Source organism: Giraffa tippelskirchi, chromosome 6 (assembly GCF_054371585.1).
Source record: "Giraffa tippelskirchi isolate mGirTip1 chromosome 6, T2T-mGirTip1v1.2.pri, whole genome shotgun sequence".
NCBI lineage: Eukaryota > Metazoa > Chordata > Mammalia > Artiodactyla > Giraffidae > Giraffa > Giraffa tippelskirchi.
The window spans coordinates 165878068-165897733 of NC_137280.1; the positions used below are offsets into that span (position 1 = coordinate 165878068).

The 19666-nt window shown below is 41.1% G+C and overlaps 2 protein-coding genes across 5 annotated transcripts in view; one reads left to right on the top strand and one right to left on the bottom strand.

Moving 5' to 3' along the window:
• Positions 1–10762, bottom strand: part of PCSK1 (proprotein convertase subtilisin/kexin type 1) — a 101412-nt gene extending 90650 nt beyond the window's left edge. For 2 of the 3 annotated variants that reach the window (XM_081498834.1, XM_081498833.1), the window contains exon 1: positions 10542–10762. Coding sequence is in view for 1 of the 3 variants with exons in the window: in XM_081498835.1 (XP_081354961.1) it covers positions 10542–10607 (66 nt within the window). In the remaining 2 variants the exon portion in view is untranslated. The remainder of the gene's footprint in view (positions 1–10541) is intronic. The other variant, XM_081498835.1, reaches the window with a different exon arrangement.
• LOC145509620 (uncharacterized) overlaps positions 1–12998 on the top strand; it is a 533964-nt gene extending 520966 nt beyond the window's left edge. The window contains exons 8-9 of one of the 2 annotated variants that reach the window (XR_014056241.1): positions 10601–10781; positions 12717–12998. The gene's annotated coding sequence lies outside the window, so the exon portion shown is untranslated. Of the gene's footprint in view, positions 1–10600; positions 10782–10825; positions 11145–12716 lie in introns of those variants that run through there. The other variant, XR_014056242.1, reaches the window with a different exon arrangement.
• The last annotated feature ends 6668 nt before the right edge of the window (positions 12999–19666 follow it).

Sequence of the window (19666 nt, forward strand, 5' to 3'; positions counted from 1 at the left end):
TCCTCTCCTTCTCCTCCTGCCTTCAATCTTTCCCAGCATCAGGGTCTTTTCAAATGATTCAGTTTTCACATCAGGTGACCAAAGTATTGGAGCTTCAGCTTCAGCATCAGTCCTTCCAAAGAGTATTCAGGGTTGATTTTCCTTTAGTATTGACTGGTTGGATCTCTCTCCAAGGGACTCTCAAGAGTCTTTTCCAGCACCACAGTTCAAAAGCATCATTTCTTCAGTGCTCAGCTTTCTTCATAGTTATCTTTTCAAATTGAATATATGGTGTACATGTGTATGTGAATTTTGCATTGCATTTGCAAATTGAACTGGTTAAGTCTTTACATTTAGCTTGCATTTTTTTCCCCCATTATTTCTCAGAAGTTCAACTAAAGACATGGTCAACCTCCTACCAGCATTGTTCTAGACAGCTCTCCACAGCTGTTATTTTGAAGTTATCTACATACCTTCCAACATCTAGCTTTTACTCTCTGATGGAAAATGAAATTCTTAGCTTCACTAAAGTACACTCTGAATTTCTTGAGGTTATGATTTAGGCAAGAGAATGTCTTTAAACTCTTCTGCTGGTTTCTAGCAGTTTGTCTGGTGTCGCACCAAGCATTCAACCCCTTGTCTTCAAACTGAGATCTTACACTCTTGTGCTCTTTAAACAGCAAAATAAGAAAGAGCTGCAATCCGACCTAACTGAAGTGAATTGTTTAAATGAGACTCAAAGAAGAGATACAGACAATTGTGAAACTGCCTGAAAATCCAATGCTAAGGGTTTGGAAGGACGGTAGGTGGAAGGTAAACTGTCTCAATTCTTGCCTCCCATGTTTATAGAAGACATCTTTACTTAGTCAGGACACTCTTTCCAGTATCAGCTCTATGGAGACAAGGATTGATAGATTGGTTGATTTCTTTGTTCTGTGTGTTTTGGATTCCCAGTACATTTCCTGGCATATTCACATAGTAGGCATGCTGTAAACAACTGTTGAATAAAATGACTCAAATGCAGCCTCAGAATCCTATGCAACACGGTACTCTAGGCAATCAAAGTGAAAACCCGTTTGCCATCCTTGGATTGTAGTTTCTTAGATGCTGATTTTGTTGTGAGGATGCCAGGCCACAGCATACGGAATTAGCAAATTGTTGGCCTGCAAAGCAAGCCTAGTATCTCTCCTGGCTCTGATCCACCTGCATTATGGCTCTAGGGCTGACCTGCTCTCAGAGAAGTACTGGCGTTGCTGACTCTAACATAGGTGACATGGTACAAATCTGAACAGTGCAGGCATGGGCACCATGTTAGATTTCTGGGACTGCTGTTAACAATTTACCAACTAGTATATGGCTTAAAACAATAAATACTTATATTGTCTCATTTCTGGATGCTAGAAATCTAAAACTGACATGTCCACAGTGCCACCCTCCCTCTGAAGGCTCTAGGAGGAAGGCCTCTCGTCTCTTTCAGCTTCTGGAGGCTCCGGGTGTTCCTTGGCTTGTGGCAGCATAACCCCCCAGTCTCTGCTTCCATAATCATGTGCCATGCTCCCCTGTTTGTGTCTTTGTATCCAAGTCTTCCTCTTTGTTCTCTTGCACAGACCCCAGTCACTGGATTTAGGGCTCTAAGCCAGTGAGATTCCTCTTAACTTGATTACATCTACACAGATCCTATTTCCAAGTGAAAGTCGCTCGTCTTGTCTGACTCTTTGCAACCCCCATGGACTGTGTCCATGGAATTCTCCAGGCCAGAATACTGGAGTGGATAGCCTTTCCCTTTTCCAGGGGATCTTCCCAACCCAGGGATTGAACCCAGGTCTCCTGCATTGCAGGCAGATTCTTTACCAGATGAGCCACAAACAAGATCCCAATTCACTGGTGCCAGAGGTTAGGATTAGAATATAACTTTGAGGGAACACAACTCAACCCACTCTAGTCACTGTCCTTGTGGAGCTTACCATTGAGAGTGAAGATACAGATAAGTATATAGGAAATCTATAGGGGGAGTAAAGGATGCTGTGAAAACAACTCAAAAGGGCACCTAGTCAGAGTCCTGATGGACTCAGAATTGCACTCCAAAGTCTGACAACAGTGGCCTAATGAGAGATTTATTTGTATTACCTAACAGGAAATTGGAGGTAGGCAGTCCACATCTGGTGCAACCATGCCAGGAAATCACTTCTTTCTCCTCCACTGTGGTTCTTATGGCCACAAAATGTTTCAATGCTGGACATCAGGTCTGCATTACAAGTAAAAGGGGAAAGAGCAGGGAAAGGGCATCTGTGGACTGGGTCTGACCCTTTATGTCCTGTAGGCCCCACCTGACCAACTTCTATTTGTAACTCATTGACCAGGACTGAGTCACATAGCCATTCATAGTTTCAGAGAGACTAAGGAGGTGAGTGTCACTAATTGGGCCCACACCAGTCTGTACAAAATCACAGTTCTGTTGATGTAGAGGGAGGAGGGGAACTAGCAGATTCTGCCATAGAAGCTGTCCCAGTGATAGTGGCGCCAAAGCTGAGACTTAAAGGATAAGTTAGTGCAGAGGGCACAGAGGGGTTTCCCAGAAGGAAGGAAGGAAGAGTGTTTATATAGATCTGGAAGTAAGAAAGAGCTAGCAAGATGAAATACTTTATGTCTGAATTGCAGCATATGCAGTGGGAAGTCACGAGATGAATCTAGGAAGGAAAGTAGTGGTTGAATCATAAAAGGTCCAGTAAGTTATATGTCTGGAGAAGGAAATGGCAACGCGTCCCAGTGTTCTTGTCTGGGAAATCCAATGGACAGAGGAGCCTGGCAGGTTACAGCCCATGGTGTCTCAAAAGAGTTGGACATGACTTAGTGACTAAACAACAGTTATATATATATATATGTGTGTGTGTGTGTGTGTGTGTGTGTGTGTAATTTGGGGCTTTGGGATATAATCAGAAACCAACTTTGGGTGTTTTAAGCAGAAAAGGAAATATTCAAATGTTCTGAGCAAGCTCACAGAACTTTCCAGACCTAAAGAGCCACATAGGGCTGCATTGTTGGGAAGAAGGCCCAAATCAAGATGCAGAACTGACGAGTGAGGCAGCCACTGCCAACACTGCTGAGCCCTGACCCCACCAGACACCAGATGCCACCCCATAAGCCGTGCTTCCAGGGGACTGGGCAAGCTCCCCTCCTGAACTTCCTTGCTAATTACAACTTGCGTTCACCTCCCAACTCAAAGTCTGGCAAGAAGTCTTAATGTCTTGGGGCCCCTGTCATGGGCCTGAATTCCAGCTTTCAAGGAAGTCTGCATAGTTGGCTTTGTTTATTTGTTTTTTTTTTTTTTTAAACTTCTGACATAAGAAGAGGCTCTTACTCTTACCAAGAAGCTCCCCCAAACATAGGAAGAAGCCTCAGATGCTGGGCAACCAGAATGGCCAAGAGACTCTGTGAAATCACAGAAAGGATGTCCAGGAAGTACCTGAGAGAAGGGAAGAGGACTGTGGTCAGGAAGTGGGAAAGGGGAGGTTGAATTTAAGAAGAGGAACCACCCTACTGTCTGGTTAGGGTCTTGTCCTCAGAAAATGTCTTCGCATGAGGAAATAGTGTGGAGACTGAGACCAGACGCTAGGTCTTCTGGATGATGCCAAACTGCCTTGTGGAATGAGACAACTATGATATTTCGCCCTTCTGTGCCTGTTTTAAAAACGATAGCAATAAGAAAAACTGTGCTGTTGGACAAGAAGATGAGAAGTGGAGACAAGGCCTTGCTTGTCCTCTGCCTCTTGGCTGGTGCTCTCGGTCAAAGGCGTCAGATGGTTGCTCCCCATGCGGGGAAGATGGTCAGGATCCCACCTCTGCCCCTGCCCCCAGTTCAGTTCAGTCGCTCAGTCGTGTCCGACTCTTTGCGACCCCATGAATTGCAGCATGCTAGGCCTCTCTGTCCATCATCAACTCCCGGAGTCTACCCAAACCCATGTCCATCAAGTCGGTGATGCCATCCAACCATCTCATCCTCTGTCGTCCCCTTCTCCTCCCACCCCCAATCCTACCCAGCATTAGGGTCTTTTCCAATGAGTCAACCCTTCGCATGAGGTGGCCAAAGTATTGGAGTTTCAGCTTCAACATCAGACCTTCCAATGAACACCCAGGATTGATCTCTTTTAGGATGGATTGATTGGATCTCCTTGCAGTCCAAGGGACTCTCAAGAGTCTTCTCCAACACCACAGTTCAAAAGCATCAATTCTGCGGTGCTCAGCTTTCTTCACCATCCAACTCTCACATCCATACATGACCACTGGAAAAACCATAGCCTTGACTAGACGGACTTTTGTTGGCAAGGTAATGTCTCTGCTTTTCAATATGCTATCTAGGTTGGCCATAACCTTCCTTCCAAGGAGTAAGTGTCTTTTAATTTCATGGCTGCAGTCACCATCAGCAGTGATTCTGGAGCCCCAAAAAATAAAGTCTGACACTGTTTCCACTGTTTCCCCATCTATTTGCCATGAAGTGATGGGACCAGATGCCATGATCTTAATTTTCTGAACGTTGAGCTTTAAGCCAACTTTTTCACTGCCCCCAGAGGAAGCCCTAAATACAGCCTTGATTCTCTGAGAATGTGACCCCACGGGTAGTTCCTCCTTTTGTTGTTGTTCAGTTGCTGAGTTGTGTCCACGTCTTTGCCACCCTGTGGACTGTAGCATGCCAGGTGCCTCTGTCCTTCACTATCTCCCAGAGTTTGCTCAGATTCATAACCATTGAGTCAGTGCTGGCATCCAACCGTCTCATCCTCTGTCACCGACTTCTGCTCCTGCCCTCTTTCCCAGCATCAGGGTCTTTTCCAATAGGTTGATGCTCGCATCAGGTGGCCAAAGTATTGAAGCTTCAGCAGCAGTCCTTCCAATAAACATTCAGAGATGATTCATTCAGGATTGACTGGTTTGATCTCCTTGCTGTCCAAGGGACTCTCAACAGTCTTACCCAACACCATGATTTGAAGGCATCAATTCTTCAGCATTCAGCCTTCTTTATTGTCCAACTCTCACATCCATACCTGTGTGTGTGTGTGTGTGTGTGTGTGTATTAGTTGCTCAGTTGTGTCTGACTCTGCAACCCTACAGATTGTAGCCCACCAGGCTTCTTTGTCCATGGAATTCTCCAGGCAAGAATACTGGAGTGGATTGCCATTCCCTTCTCCAGAGAAACTTCCTAACCCAGGGATCGAACCCTGGTCTCCTGTGTCACAGGCAGATTCTTTACCGTTTGAGCTACAGGGGAGCCTGTATCCATACCTGACTACTAGAAAAACCATAGCTTTGTCAAGAAAGTGATGTCTCTGCTTTTTAATATGCTGTCTAAGATTTGTCCTAGCTTCCCTTCCAAGGAGCAAGAGTCTTTGAATTTCATGGCTACAATAATCATCCACAGTGGTTTTGGAGCCCAAGAAAATAAAATCTGTCACTGTTTCCACTTTTCCTCTTTTGCCATTAAGTGATGGGCCTGGATGCCATGATCTTAGTTTTTCGAATATTGAGTTTTAAGCCAGCTTTTTTCACTCTCCTCTTTCACCCTTATCAAGAGGCTCTTTAGTTCCTCTTCACTTTCTGCCACTAGAGTGGCATCATCAGTGTATCTGAGGTTGTTGATATTTCTCCTGGCAATCTTGATTCCAGCTTGTAACTCATGCAGCCTGGCATTTTGGATGATGTACTCTGTGTATAAGTTAAATAAGCAAGGTGAAAATATACAGCCTTGTTGTACTCATTTCCCAATTTTGAACTGGTCCATTGTTCTGTGTCTGGTTCTAACTGTTGCTTCTTGTCCTGCATACAGGTTTCTCAGGAGGCAGGTAGAGTGGTCTGGTGTTCCCATCTCTTTAAGAACTTTCCACAGTTTGTTGTGATCCACACAGTCAAAGGCTTTTGCATAGTCAATGAAGCAGAAGTAGATGTTTTTTCTGGAATTCCCTTGTTTCTCTATGATCCAATGAATGTTGGCAATTTTATCTCTGGTTCCTCTGCCTTTTCTAAACCCAGGTTGTACATGTGGAAGTTCTTGGTTCATGTACTGTTGAAGCCTAGCTTGAAGGATTTTGAGCATAACTGTGCTAGCATGTGAAATGAATGCAATTGTGCGGTAGTTTGTACACTCTTTGGCATTGCCCTTCTGTGGGATTGGAGTGAAAACTGACCTTTTCCACTCCTGTGACCACTGCTGAGTTTTCCAAATTTGCTGACATACTGAGCGTAGCGCTTTAACAGCATCATCTTTTAGGATGTTAAAGAGTTCAGGTCATCTTCCTGTGTCATATCTTGTTACCTTTTCATACTTTTCATGGGGTTCTCATGGCAAGAATACTGGAGTGGTTTGCCATTCCCTTCTGCAGTGGACCATGTTTTGATAGAACTCTCCACTATGACCCATCCATTTTGGGTGGCCCTGCACAGCATGACTCATAACTTCCTTTGAGTTATGCAGGCCCCTTTGCTATGACAAGGCTGTGATCCATGAGAGGAATTCGTTTTTTGAACCTCCTTTCAAACACTGCATTGTCCCCTCTTCCTGACTACTGTCTTCTTTCACTTGGGTACTCCCTGTACCTCTGTACACCCTTTCTGTTATCTCCCAGAGTCCTTTGGCCATTCTGATTGCCCAGAATCTGGTGCTTCTTCCTGGCCAGTGGTGGATCTGTCAGAGTGAACCCTCATCCCAGCCTTTGGGGAAATGAAGACTAGGATGAGTAGCTGAGGACAGAGTCTGGGACCATGCCTCCCCATCCTTACCTCTCATAGTAGCATCTTCATCTGAAATGAATTCCAAAGTATTTGTTACCATGGTACTTTTCTCTTGCTGTCCCTGAGGAGCTGAAATCTCTAAATCCCACTAAGATTAAGCACCAGCTCTTGTTGCAGGAAGTCATAAGTAATGAAAATCTTTGGATATTCTTTCCATTTCACACCAAAGCATAAGAAAGGAACCTGGATATTAATTTTGGCAGCTTTCAGACCCAACTGCTTTTCCTGTTAAATAATGAACAAATGGTGCAAAGCAAGTCAGAGTGGCTGAGTACCCTGAGGTTTGCGGGTGGGCAGGGAGCAGCATTAGTGGGTCAGAGGGTGCCCTATTGACCACACAGATTACTTTGACAAATTATTGGGTCCATGAGTGGCAAGGAGGGATCCTGAAAGTCCCCATGCCCTCAGGTGAGGGGACATGGATGGGCAAATGTTTGGGGTGAAATAAGAGGTTGCTTCTAAAAAGATTGTCAAACAGGGGAGGTTTCTAGGTCTACAACTCCAAGTGTAGGGGGCAGCTCATCTTCTCGAATGGCCAGATGGAACCAGTTGCAGCTTAAAGGTCAGCAGTGCAGGAAGAGAACAGAACAGTAGAGAGAGGTGAGGGATCCAGTGTACAGTCAGGGGATCTAAGAGTCCAGCTACCCCTGCCATAGGGTCACTGTTCATTGCCCTTCATACACCAGAATTCCATTGCTTTATTTGGTCAGGAAAAGGTGGTCTCCAGAAGAGGCAATTCCAACCCTTCTTTCCTTGTGATTGAACATTTAGAAGAAAGTAAAATACTATTTATTGGCAAGTCTTCTCCCTATTGATGGGGACCTCATAAGGAAAATCACTTCTACCATAGAAAATAAGAAAGCTGCTCCTTTGGGTGCACATTTGGGATTAGAGTGAGTAAATTTAACATGCAACTACATTTTGCATTAAAATTTATTTTTATTGATTTTTTTCATGCCAAGGGTTTTTTGTTTTTATTTTCATATAGCATCAAATTCATTTTTCTCCACGTTTGTGCTTGTTTGCATCACTTGATTATTTCTTAACAATGTTCACTGGAAAGAATGTCATGGTTATCTGATGCCAAGTTGACCACTTACAATCATCCCAGCAACACTTCTGAAGTGATGCTAGGAATTGTCCAGAAAGATGTTTTAGCTAGAGCTATGCTCAGAAATTTTTAAAGACAGGGCAGAGCAGTATCACTCTAACTCTTTATTTCTTGTACTTTTTTATTTCTTCCAAACACTTGGAACATTTTAAATGGAAGCTCCAAGAAAATTATAAATGCATTTCAAAGACATCACTTCCTTGGCTAGCCTGTTCTCTATGCTTAACCTGAAAGACTACCCATATGAGTATCCCATGGGACAGTCCTGATATTCATGGTAAATTAGTCCAACTTCCAATCAGTAGGGAGATAATTGTGCAATATAATACTTTTCTTTCCTCTCTCATTCAAGCACACATGCACACTCAATTAACACATCCTCCTGCACATACACTTCACAGTTGTCTACTAATCAGTGGACAGCTCTTAGTGTAGAAAGAAACCATATCAATGTCAGTCATGATGTGGACAGCTAAAAAGAAAGTCTATTCTTAGCGCTCTTTTAATTAAGTCCAAAGATCCCAGCTGGACATCAATCTCTATTTCCTTCACAGTTGTTGATCTGGTAACTGGTAGATCAATGAGTAAAAAAAGAAAAAAAGAAAAGAAACAAAACGGAAGTTTCACAGAATTAGCAAATTCAAAAGACTGCTTTTTATGTTTCATAAGGCAAACATATACAAAGTCTGCTGAAAATTTGCAAGATCGCCATAATCTAGGCCGGATACTTATTCTTCTGGTTTAATCAGATTTTTGATAATTTACATCAGGGAGCACATACATAGATATATGGGTAGAGAGTGCTAGAGACATAGGCACACATACACACAGTATGAGGATCTCTAGACTGGCTCTGTCTATATGTGGCCCATTCATTTCTTCTTTTTATTTTCCAAATGGATCCATCAACCTAGGTTAAGTTGTGCCTTTGTGAAGCCTTCTTACAAAATAGTTACTTCTCGGAATAATTCAACAACCACCTTGACAATTTGCTTTCACTAACATTATCAGCAATTATTTTGACAATAGTCACCATTGTATTTTGACCCATAGCACTGCAACATCCAGTGGTGGTGCCCAGTGTTCCTAGGTTGATGGTACAGGTTATATATGCTCTCAGTGCCACCGCTGGGCTATTTTAAGAGATGCTAACACAAAAATCTGCATGTCTTCTCTTCCTAGTCTTTTGCAGGTGAGAATATTCATTTTCTGTCCCCAATTTGATTCAATTATCCAGGTTGCAAATGCCAAATTTGAACATATAATCAAGGGTTCTAAAATGAGGATAAAGAGCATCAGAAAGGATGAGAAAGTGGGAGGATAGGAGGGCTTGTATATTTTCCTCATCAAGCAAACTGTGTAAGAAGGCACTTTCAGGCTTAGAGGCTGCAGATGATAACTAGACTCTAAGGCAGCGGGACGAGAGAGCTCGTGCTACCCAGAGACACAAATCAACTGTTCAAACACCCATTTTCATGCCCCTGATTCATGCTGCTAATTTAAGCATTTCTTTTTAAGCAGTGATATAAGTATATTTTCCAGATAATTGATGACTTTAGGCAAATATCTCACTTCTCTTTTTAAGAAACTTAAATCATTTGTATTTTCTAAAAGTTCACCATTTTATAACTTATTGCAATTTGCTTTATCAAAATAAAGTACGAATCCCGTTCTCCTGCTCTTATGACTAAGTAAGTGAGTATATTATCTATCCTAACAAGGTCCCAATAGAAACCAGTTTTGTTGTTATTGTTCAGTGGCTAAGTCGTGTCTGACTCTTTGAGACCCCATGGACTGTAGCACACCAGGCTACCCTGTCCTTCACCATCTCCTGGAGTTTACTCAAACTCATGTCCTTTGAGTTCGTGATGCCATCCAACCATTTTATCCCCCTTTTCCTCCTGCCTTCAATCTTTCCCAGCATCAGGGTCTTTTCAAATGAGTCAGTTTTTCGCATCAGGTGGCCAAAGTATTGAAGTTTCAGCTTCAGCATCAGTTCTTCCAATGAACATTGAGGAGTGATTTCTTTTAGGAAGGACTGGTTGGATTTCCTTGCAGTCCAAGGGATTCTCAAGAGTCTTCTCCAACACCACAGTTCAAAAGCATCAATTCTTTGGTGCTCAGCCTTCTTTATGGTCTAATTCTCAACATCCATGTATGACTACTGAAAAACCAATAGTATCACTAATAAATGAAATAGTTGGGTAATTCTTTGCTGTGAAAAACTAATAGAATTAAAACTGAGTGCAATTTATGCCTCATTTTACCCCACATCAAATTTATGTATCTTAAATATTATACATCAGTTGAAGTGAAGCACATTTGATACAAATGCACATTTTCCAAATTATAGGATTTAACTGCAAAGTGAAAATTGTCCCATCATTTCCAATCATCTTGTCACAATCTGTTCTTGGTTTTGGTGTTACCAGTTTTCTGGAAGGTCTTTGGTCCTTACTCTATTGGTTAAGGTGAACCTTCATACCATTTCTCTCTTTGCTGTTTCATCTGGTTAATTAATTTGAGTATGATTGTGCTTAATATACATATATATAGTCATTAAGAAACTCTACTAAAACAGATTAACATAAAGTGGAAAGAATACTCTTTCTTGTTTCTAACATCCTAATTTATTTACTGACATTTATCCAATAAGCAGTTACTGAGTACTTACTTTATGTCCTGCGGATGACTGGTAACAATGATGTATTAAGAAGACTCTCTTCTCTCCAGAAAGCATAAAATGAATTGGAGTGAGACCCCACCTTGGCCACTGAATAGCTTTATGATCACAAGCTTCCGTTTCTTCCTTATCAAATAAGGGGTCATGGCTGGTTCCCACAGCATCCTTGATAGAACCAGTTGAACACACGAAGTGGTACACAAGGCATGACTGGCGATAGAGATAAAGGAGGTGAGAAGGGAACTGTGATGTCAATTGGATGTAACTGAGGCAACGGAACTGTAGAAGAAACTGAAGAAGTGAAAAGTGAGCACTGGCACGAGGCACACAGAGCAGGGTGCCTGTCTGTAGGTCCCGGGTCAGGTCCCCAAGTCACCTGGAGGAGACTGCACTTAGAAGCCTGTAGCCTGACATCCAGCTGGTGGAGTCTTTTCCCAGGTGACTCGCAGGCCTCATGTACATGGTGCACTGAAAACTCCAATGTCAGCGTTGGTAGAAGGACTCATTAGTGGCTGCTTCTGGATTTGATTGTCTACTTAATTAAACTACCAGACAATCAACTTAGCAACACTAATTCAACAGATCTTTTTGAAAGTAAGTGTGCATAGTGAAAATATTTGGGGAAAAGGTTGCTGTGAAGTTAGCCTTTGAAATTTATTCAATCATTGAAAAAAGAATATACTGAGTAACTACCATGAGCCAAACACCCTTACATATTTTGGAGGGGGGAGGGAAATTACAAGAAATTATAAGAGGGCAAATACAGCTGAGGTCTAAAGGGAGAAAACCCACTTACTAGGTGAAGAGGGAGGCAGGCGCAGTCCAGGCAGTGGGGGCAGCACAGACAGCTAGCCCTAGATAAGGACCAGCCAAGCTCTGCGGGAGAACTTTTTGGGGGGTGGATGCTGGGTTTATCAGAAGAGGCTAGAGAATTAAGAAGCCAGAGGAACAACCAGGCAAGTGTAGGTCATGTTACGCAGCTGCATTTGATCCTAAGACCGTTAGAAAGACGTTAATGGTTTTCAGTGAGAAAAAAAAAAAACCACCATCAGATGTGCAGAAAAGTAAGTTGACTCTGGCTGCAGCATGGAGCATGGTTTGCAGGGAATTAAGGTAGGAGTTAGAAAAAATAAGAAAACCACTGGGGAGTCCAGGCAGGGAAATTTGGTGGCCTGGACTGAGGTAGTTCAATGGAAATGGGGAGAAGGGAATTGAATATAGAAATAAGGTACAGAGGAATCCAGGTTGATCCTAGTAAACTGCTGTACATCATGATGGATAAAGAACACAGGGAGGGTGTGTTGAAATGGTTGGGATTGGAAGGGACTGGATGAATCCTATTCTGGGCAGGTTGACTTATTAGTGCCTACAAATATATCTAAGTTGATCTGACTTGTAGGCCATCACATCAGTGGATTGAATAACTCCAGCAATAGGCTGAAGTGAAGTTAGAGATCTGGAAATGATTGACATTTACAGTCCTAGGAGGTGCAGTTAGGCAGTTGGATAAGATAATCCAGAGAAAGTGAGAAGACAGCCTGGGAATGAACTCAGCCGTTACATACAAGACATGAGCAGAGGACAAGAACTTCATAAAGGCCAAGGAAGTGCTTAAAGAGGCAGGAAGGAAAGAGGGTGTTTTGGTGCCATGGAAACCAAGAGAAGAGCATCTAGTAGGAAGGACAAGGAGTCTATACTGTCATGGTTCACAGAGAAGCAACCAGTGACCTTTGGAAGCAGTTTCAGCGAAATGTAACAGGAATGAGATAAATTAGAAGAGAGCTGATTGAAGGGTGGCGAGCACACGCAGATAGTGGGAACAGCTCTTCCGAGAGCTGTGGCCATCAAGGGAAAGGAACGATTAGGATGGCGGTTAAAGGTGGGGGGGGGGGCATATTTAGACCACAAATAGCTTCCATAGAACAAGACAATCACTGGAGCTGAATTCATTGGCACTAATGGATACCCCTCAGTAGCCATTGCCAGAGGGAGGCCTATAGCTGAACGGGCACATGGAGAGAGAGCTCTCAACCAGAAAAAAGAATGTGTATGAAGGAAGCAGTGAAGGGATGTTGGGACCCTTCTCACTATCTTTAATAAGTAAAAAAAGGCAAATAGGTTTACGTTTTGATCCATGCTGTCTCTTTTCCCTGCCTCTCTTTCTAGTCCTCTCCTGTATGTGCTGTGTATTCCATTTAAGAAGACTTTCTAGTCTAGAGAAAAAGGAACTCCTCATGAGAAGTAATAATCACCGAGAGTCTTTAACCGTGGCACTGTCTTGTTTTCACGCAGTCAGTATCCAATTCTCATTTGTCATATTCTGCTCGACGGCTTCTCTCCTTGCTCACAAAATCAAACTTACTGTGAATCTGCAACAGCCAAATGACAGGTGATTCTAATTCAAATCAGACCCTACTTTTACATCCATTAAAAGTGGTTTTGAGAATATCTTCTGGCATTTTGAGTATATATGTTGATGCCCAATTTGTAACCCAAGGAAACCAATGTAAAAATTCTTTATTGCCCACTCAGTCTAAAAGGCAGTTTGAGCTGAATCATCTGTGGAGCTGGGTTTTGGCCTGCTTGGGGTCCAATAAGAAGCAGATGTATCATAAATGAGAATATCTGTATTTATTTACAAAGCAGCAATATTTCAACCCCCTCGTAGCCATAACATTTCAGAAACAGTCTTTAATATTCTCTTTGGCATTTGATTTCAAGATGAACTGAAACAATTTTCTCATCTGCAGAATACATGAAAAGGTAAATAAGTGGAAAAATACTTTTGAAAGGATTTTCAAAAGGATTTAAATTAGTGGCCTTCAGTGACTAGAGATAAAATCCTACTGGTTAAAAATTGCCTACTCATGTCTGAAGGGGAAGTAATAAAATATCATACCAATAAAGAGTAATAATCACAGTCACTGTGGATCTGCAAAACCTTATTAAATATCCCTTGACAACAATTTTGAAGAAAACTCTAAGTAATTATTGAGCCTCATTTTAAATTAAAACCTGGCCCTGGTGCCCACGTCATTCTTACGCACTCTAACGAAGGAGACTTATGATGGCTTTGTGTATATTGCTGTAGAGTTAGCTGACTGGCCACCCTTATGATATAATCTCTTTCTACTGCAATTTAATTAAAACAGAAAGATATGACCTTTGCTGGAGATTTTCTTATCCTTAATGCTAAAAATATCCCCTGGAAGCAATCTGTCAATATGATCTGTCAAACACAATCCTGCTAGTACTAGAGAAAAAGAGAAGGAAATGAGAAAAACTAGGACTCATAAAGGTTAGCACATGGTTAGTTGTCATTGAACCAGAGTTGCAAGGTTGTCTCTAAGGAGGATAAGAAATACATTTGAGCCACCAAATTACATGAAGCAATGGATGAAAGTCCTCCATGCAGTGCCCATGTATAATAAGGGCCTTATATAATAGAATAGGGTGATGAGAATTGCCTGTCATTCCCTCACCCCTCTTCTAGAATTATGCTTGCATCTGTTTGGTTTGGATGACTCTTAGAGGATTCAGAGCCATGATTTATAGATATTCACAATATTTTCCTGTGCTATAGCCCCAAGAATTCTGTGCATCCTGTAACAAGATTTTGCAATGAAGAAAGAACTCTTCTCTTGATGGTGACAGGAGTTCACTACCCACTCTGTTCTGATGATTGAGATGTTCCTGTCTAGTCACAGGACGGATGTTATTTATCTTTATTTCTCTAATGAGAGAGGAAATTTTCTTCTTTTCACCATGTGAATGTGGGCTTCTAATTTTCAGTACAATCTTATGGATGAGAAATGAAAGTGTTAGAAGGAAGAATAGCTCAAGGAGAAACAGGGCCTATGCTGGTTAAGAAGTTCTGCTAATCATTCAATGGAGAATGGTAAAAAAGGTCCAGATTTGAGGTTAGACAGACAGACACAGAGTCAACTTCTTTAGTACTTCCTGGTCATCACACCTTAGGAAATTTACCCATCACTTCTGAGTCCCTGGCTCAGCCTATTAAGTGTCTATTTAAACAGTTTTATCAACTTCACAGACTTATCAAGATAATAAGGATGACTTTAGTATATCATCTGGTATTTGATGTTGAATAATAAGTATATATTTGATGTTTAATAATAAGTAGAAAAGGACTTCCCTGTAGTTCAAATGATAAAGAATCTGCCTGCAATGCTGGAGACCCCGGTTCAATCCCTGGATCAGGAAGATCCCCTGGAGAAGGGAATGGCAGTATGCTCCAGTATTCTTGCCTGGAGAATTCCATGGACAGAGGACCCTGGCGAGCTACAGTCCGTGGGGTCACAAAGAGTCGGACACAACTGAGTGACTAACACACACATAACACACACAATAAGTGGAAACTGTTATGAACAGTCAAGAAAATGAAAACATCTCTAAAGAAACTGGATCAAGATAAGCCACAGATTCCCCAATAAAATACAAACTTAAGTTAGATTCGAATGGCCAAACTCCTGTTGTCAGCCAATGAATCAGTCAGCATGTTGGTCAAACCTAACTAGCACTTCAACTATCTGTACTTTAAGTAGTGCCACTTACCAACTGTGCATTTGGAAAACTGAGATGATCTAAAGTGTGGACAAAGGCTAAGAGGAACTATGTTTTGTTCACATCTGTATTCAGAGCAAATCCTCAAAATCAGCATGGAACAAACATCAGTCGTAAGAATGTGTGCTGACTACCGACAAGTGAGGTAGCTGTTACAGTGTTTGCAGCATGATTATCAGTCTTACCTCCTCTGTAATGTCTAGCATTGAACTTTATATGTAGTAAATGCTCATTAATATTGATTGAATTAAACTCTTACTGTATGTTAACCTGGTCATTTTTGCAAAAGTGAGGTTAATTAGGAAGAAAAAAGTTGAATTAAAAAGGATCAATTTGAAGATTTATAAAATAATTATTCTGACTTCTTCCCCGTGAAGATTTTTCTGTTTTTGCGTCTGTTGTCTGATTTAAATTTGACCTTCACTACTGTTTCTTTTGATTAAATAACATTTTAGTTACTTTAAAAAATATATTTATTTTTATTGATTGCAAAATCCATTTGTATCTGACTTGTTCTAAAAGATATGAAACAACTCTGTCTTGACTTATAGTTTACAAACAGCTGTCAGGATTCTTGTGACAACTCTTGCAAATTGAGAAAACAAGTTCAAAGAGGTCAAGTAATTTGCCAAAATCAGACAACTGGTGAAGTGCAGACTCAAAGCTCATACCCAAATCATGTGGACTCAAGTCCAGTGCTATGTTCTATTTACACCATGCAACTTCTTGACTGCTGGTCTGAAGTCAGTGCCAGACTTTATTTGGGGCAGACTGTAAGCTTACTGACTATTCTGTTAGTGCTGTGTCCATCTTCTTATGCTCCAAGCTTCAAAGAATCTGCATAAATGCATGTTTAATAAGTCTGTTACATGCGTTTGAGGACTCTTGTCGATCTTTTTATATTACCAGGATTCTCTGTTTCTCATGAGAGGCTGGATTTCTCTGAGCATATTCCTCTCTTATGCCTATGGTTACCATTACCAATGGCTTTGCTCATATTCACAACTGTTAAGTTTCCCCAACACATACCAGTGGATACTCTTAAAGACACTTTCAGCCCAGCTACTGGTTTTGTATGAGCAGATTAGATTTGTCTGAAAAGTGAAGCCATCAGAATTTCAGTTGTAGTGAAACATATATATTCTGCCCTTCTACATCTGCTTTTAAATCAAGTACAAGCTTTCATAATTATGCTCAGCAGAGGCATCTGGAAGACGTGTTGATACTTGTTGGCAGTAGACACCAGATGGGTTATTCAATCTGGAACAGATGGTAAATTGATATTAAATAATGATAAGCCTGGACTTCTCCACCATTCATGATTCTCATTTTTTATTGATAGGTTTACCATTTGAGTTTAACTGAGTTTTCAAAGTTTCTTTTTCCAACACATATGATTTAAGGAGAAAAAGAGGATAAATTTTCTCCTTGATCAGAGAATATTTCTGGCTCTCAAGATACTTGGAGCTTGAAAAATGAACCCTGATGAGCCCATGATATTAAGGTAGAGCTAAGACTCATCAGTCTCTCATCAAACTCATCAGTCAGTCTCTCCCATCAGGAAGCTTCTATAAGCCTCTTATCCTTCTCCATCAGAGGGCAGACAGAACTGAAAACCACAATCACAGGAAACTAACCAATCTGATCACATGGACCACAGCCTTGTCTAACTCAGTGAAACTATGAACCATGTCTTATAGGGCCACCCAAGATGGATGGGTCATGGTGGAGAGTTCTGACAAATTGTGGTCCACTGGAGAAGGGAATGGCAAATCACTTCAGTATTCTTGCCTTGAGAACCGATGAACAGTATGAAAAGGCAAAGAGATAGGACACTGAAAGATGAACTCACCAGGTCGGTAGGTGCCCAATACGCTATTGGAGACCAGTGGAGAAATAACTCCAGAAAGAGTGAAGAGACAGAGCCAAAGTGAAAACAACACCCAGTTGTGGATGTAACTGGTGATGGGGTAAAGTCCGATGCTGTAAAGAGCAATATTGCATAGGAATCTGGAATGTTAGGTCCATGAATCAAGGCAAATTGGAAGTGGTCAAACAGGAGATGGCAAGAGTGAACATTGACATTTTAGGAATCAGCGATCTAAAATGGACTGGAATGGGTGAATTTAACTCAGATGACTATTATATCTACTACCATGGGCAAGAATCCCTTAGAAGAAATGGTGTAGCCATCATAGTCAACAAAAGAGTCTGAAATACAGTACTTGAATGCCATCTCAAAAATGACAGAATGATCTCTGTTTGTTTCCAAGGCAAACCATTCAATATCAGAGTAATCCAAGTATATGCCCCAACCAGCAATGCTAAAGAAGCTGAAGTTGAATGGTTCTATGAAGACCTACAAAACCATCTAGAACTAACACCCCAAAAAGATATCCTTTTCACTATAGGGGACTGGAATGCAAAAGTAGGGAGTCAAGAGATACCTAGAGTAACAGGCAAATTTGGCCTTGGAGTACAGATGAAGCAGGGCAAAGGCTAATAGAGTTTTGCCAAGAGAACGCACTGGTCATAGCAAACACCCTCTTCCAACAACACAAGAGAAGGCTCTACACATGGACATCACCAGATGGTCAATACCGAAATCAGATTGATTATATTCTTTGCAGCCAAAGATGGAGAAGCTTTATACCCTACATCAACTGTAGTCTCATTGTAAATTAATATATTAGCTAACAGGTTCTTAGACATTGATATCTCAATAGTTTGAGTCAATGTGAGTTGGTTTGTGAGACAGATCTATTTTCAGACACTGAATCAGGCTTCAGATCCTGTAGAACAAAGGACTCCTAAATCAAAGATCTACTTGACCCGGGGATCAAACCTACATCTCCTTCATTGCAGGCAGATTCTTTACCACTGAGCCACCTGGGAAACAAATCTAGAATAAGCCACAAAGTTTAAGCCACTTTAGAAGGCTCTGGATGGCCTCTGACCTTTCATTGTATATCACTGCCTTAACCTGAACCTTATTCCAAACTATAACACAAACATTCCTCTTGTAGAAAGTACTTGGCCAAGAGATTAAAGATTTAATTTTGGAGTATGGCTTTTGAAAGTGTGTGAATAAAACTTAATTTATATGCTGTCATCACTGTGAATCTGGATAGCATCTGGAAATGGCACTGAACACATAGTGTCAAATAGAAGATTAAGTTATATGACATGATACATTAGGAACAAAAAATGCAAACCCTTTTAAAATAATTTTTATTTATTTTATTTCTGGCTGCACTGGGTCTTTGTTGCTTTGCATGGGCTTTCTCTAATTGCAGTGAGTGGGAGCTACTCTTGGTTGTGGTTCTTGGGCTGCTCATCTCAGTGGCTTCTCTTGTTGCAGAGCATGAACTCTAGGGCGTGTGGGCTTCAGTAGTTGCAGCACACAGACTCAGTAGTTGTAGCTCAGAGGCTCTAGAGTGCTGGCTCAGTAGTTGTGGTGCATGAGCTTAGTTTCTCTGAGATGTGGAATCTTCCTAGACTAAGGATCAAACCTGTGTCCCCTGCATTGGCACACAGATTATCCATTGTACCATGAGGGAAGTACTGCAAACACTTTTATGTAAGATTTTTCTCTAGCATTCCACTCATTGTTAATAACTTCTTCCTTTTTGCTTTTATGTAACTTTACTTATAAGAATCTCATAGAATATGACTAACTCATCAATTTGAATACAGTTGGACACATGACTAAAAATATCACCTGTTACTGTAATTAATAGTCAACTTTATGCCTCAGAGAAGAACCACGTGGAGTTAGGAAAAAATAATTCCTTTGAGAAAACTGTTTGCTAATTCAATGTGTTATGGGAAGGACTGCCTTTGATTCAATAGTCTATCCCAGGGTTGAAGTGATTATAATAATCTTTGAGGATTCCCTGATGTCTCAGCTGGTAAAGAATCCACCTGCAATGCAGTAGATGTCGGTTCGACTCCTGGGTTGGGAAGATCCCCTGGAGAAGGGAACGGCTACCCACTCCAGTATTCTGGCCTGGAGAATTCCGTGGACTATGTAGTCCATGGGGTCACAAAGAGTTGGACACGACTAAGTGACTTTCACTTTTCTGTGAATTCAGTATTCTATTACAAACAGATATTTCTTTCTGAGTGATTAGAAGTCATCAACAGTATCTAATGATATCCAGAATAAAAAAGCAGCAGTTAAAAAACTGAGTATTTGCAATGAACATTGATAAACCATTTTCTTATTTTTGTTAACATCCAACAATGTATTTTAAATGTGAAAAATACAAAACCTCAATATAATAGCAGCCTAAAAATGACTGCCATTTTTTGAGTACTGGATATGAACAAGCCACTTTGTCAAATGCTTTACATATTGCAGAGTGCTTAGTGAGATGCAGTGTCTTTTAATCTAGAGAAGTCATCAGATAGTTGTTTCTAGATGAAGATAGCATGTTCCTTAAAATAGATCTTTGTTGGAAAAAGCTTCATTTCTTGGATATTTGGAGTTGTTATTCAAATGTACAAGAAGTAAGTGGTAACTATTATCT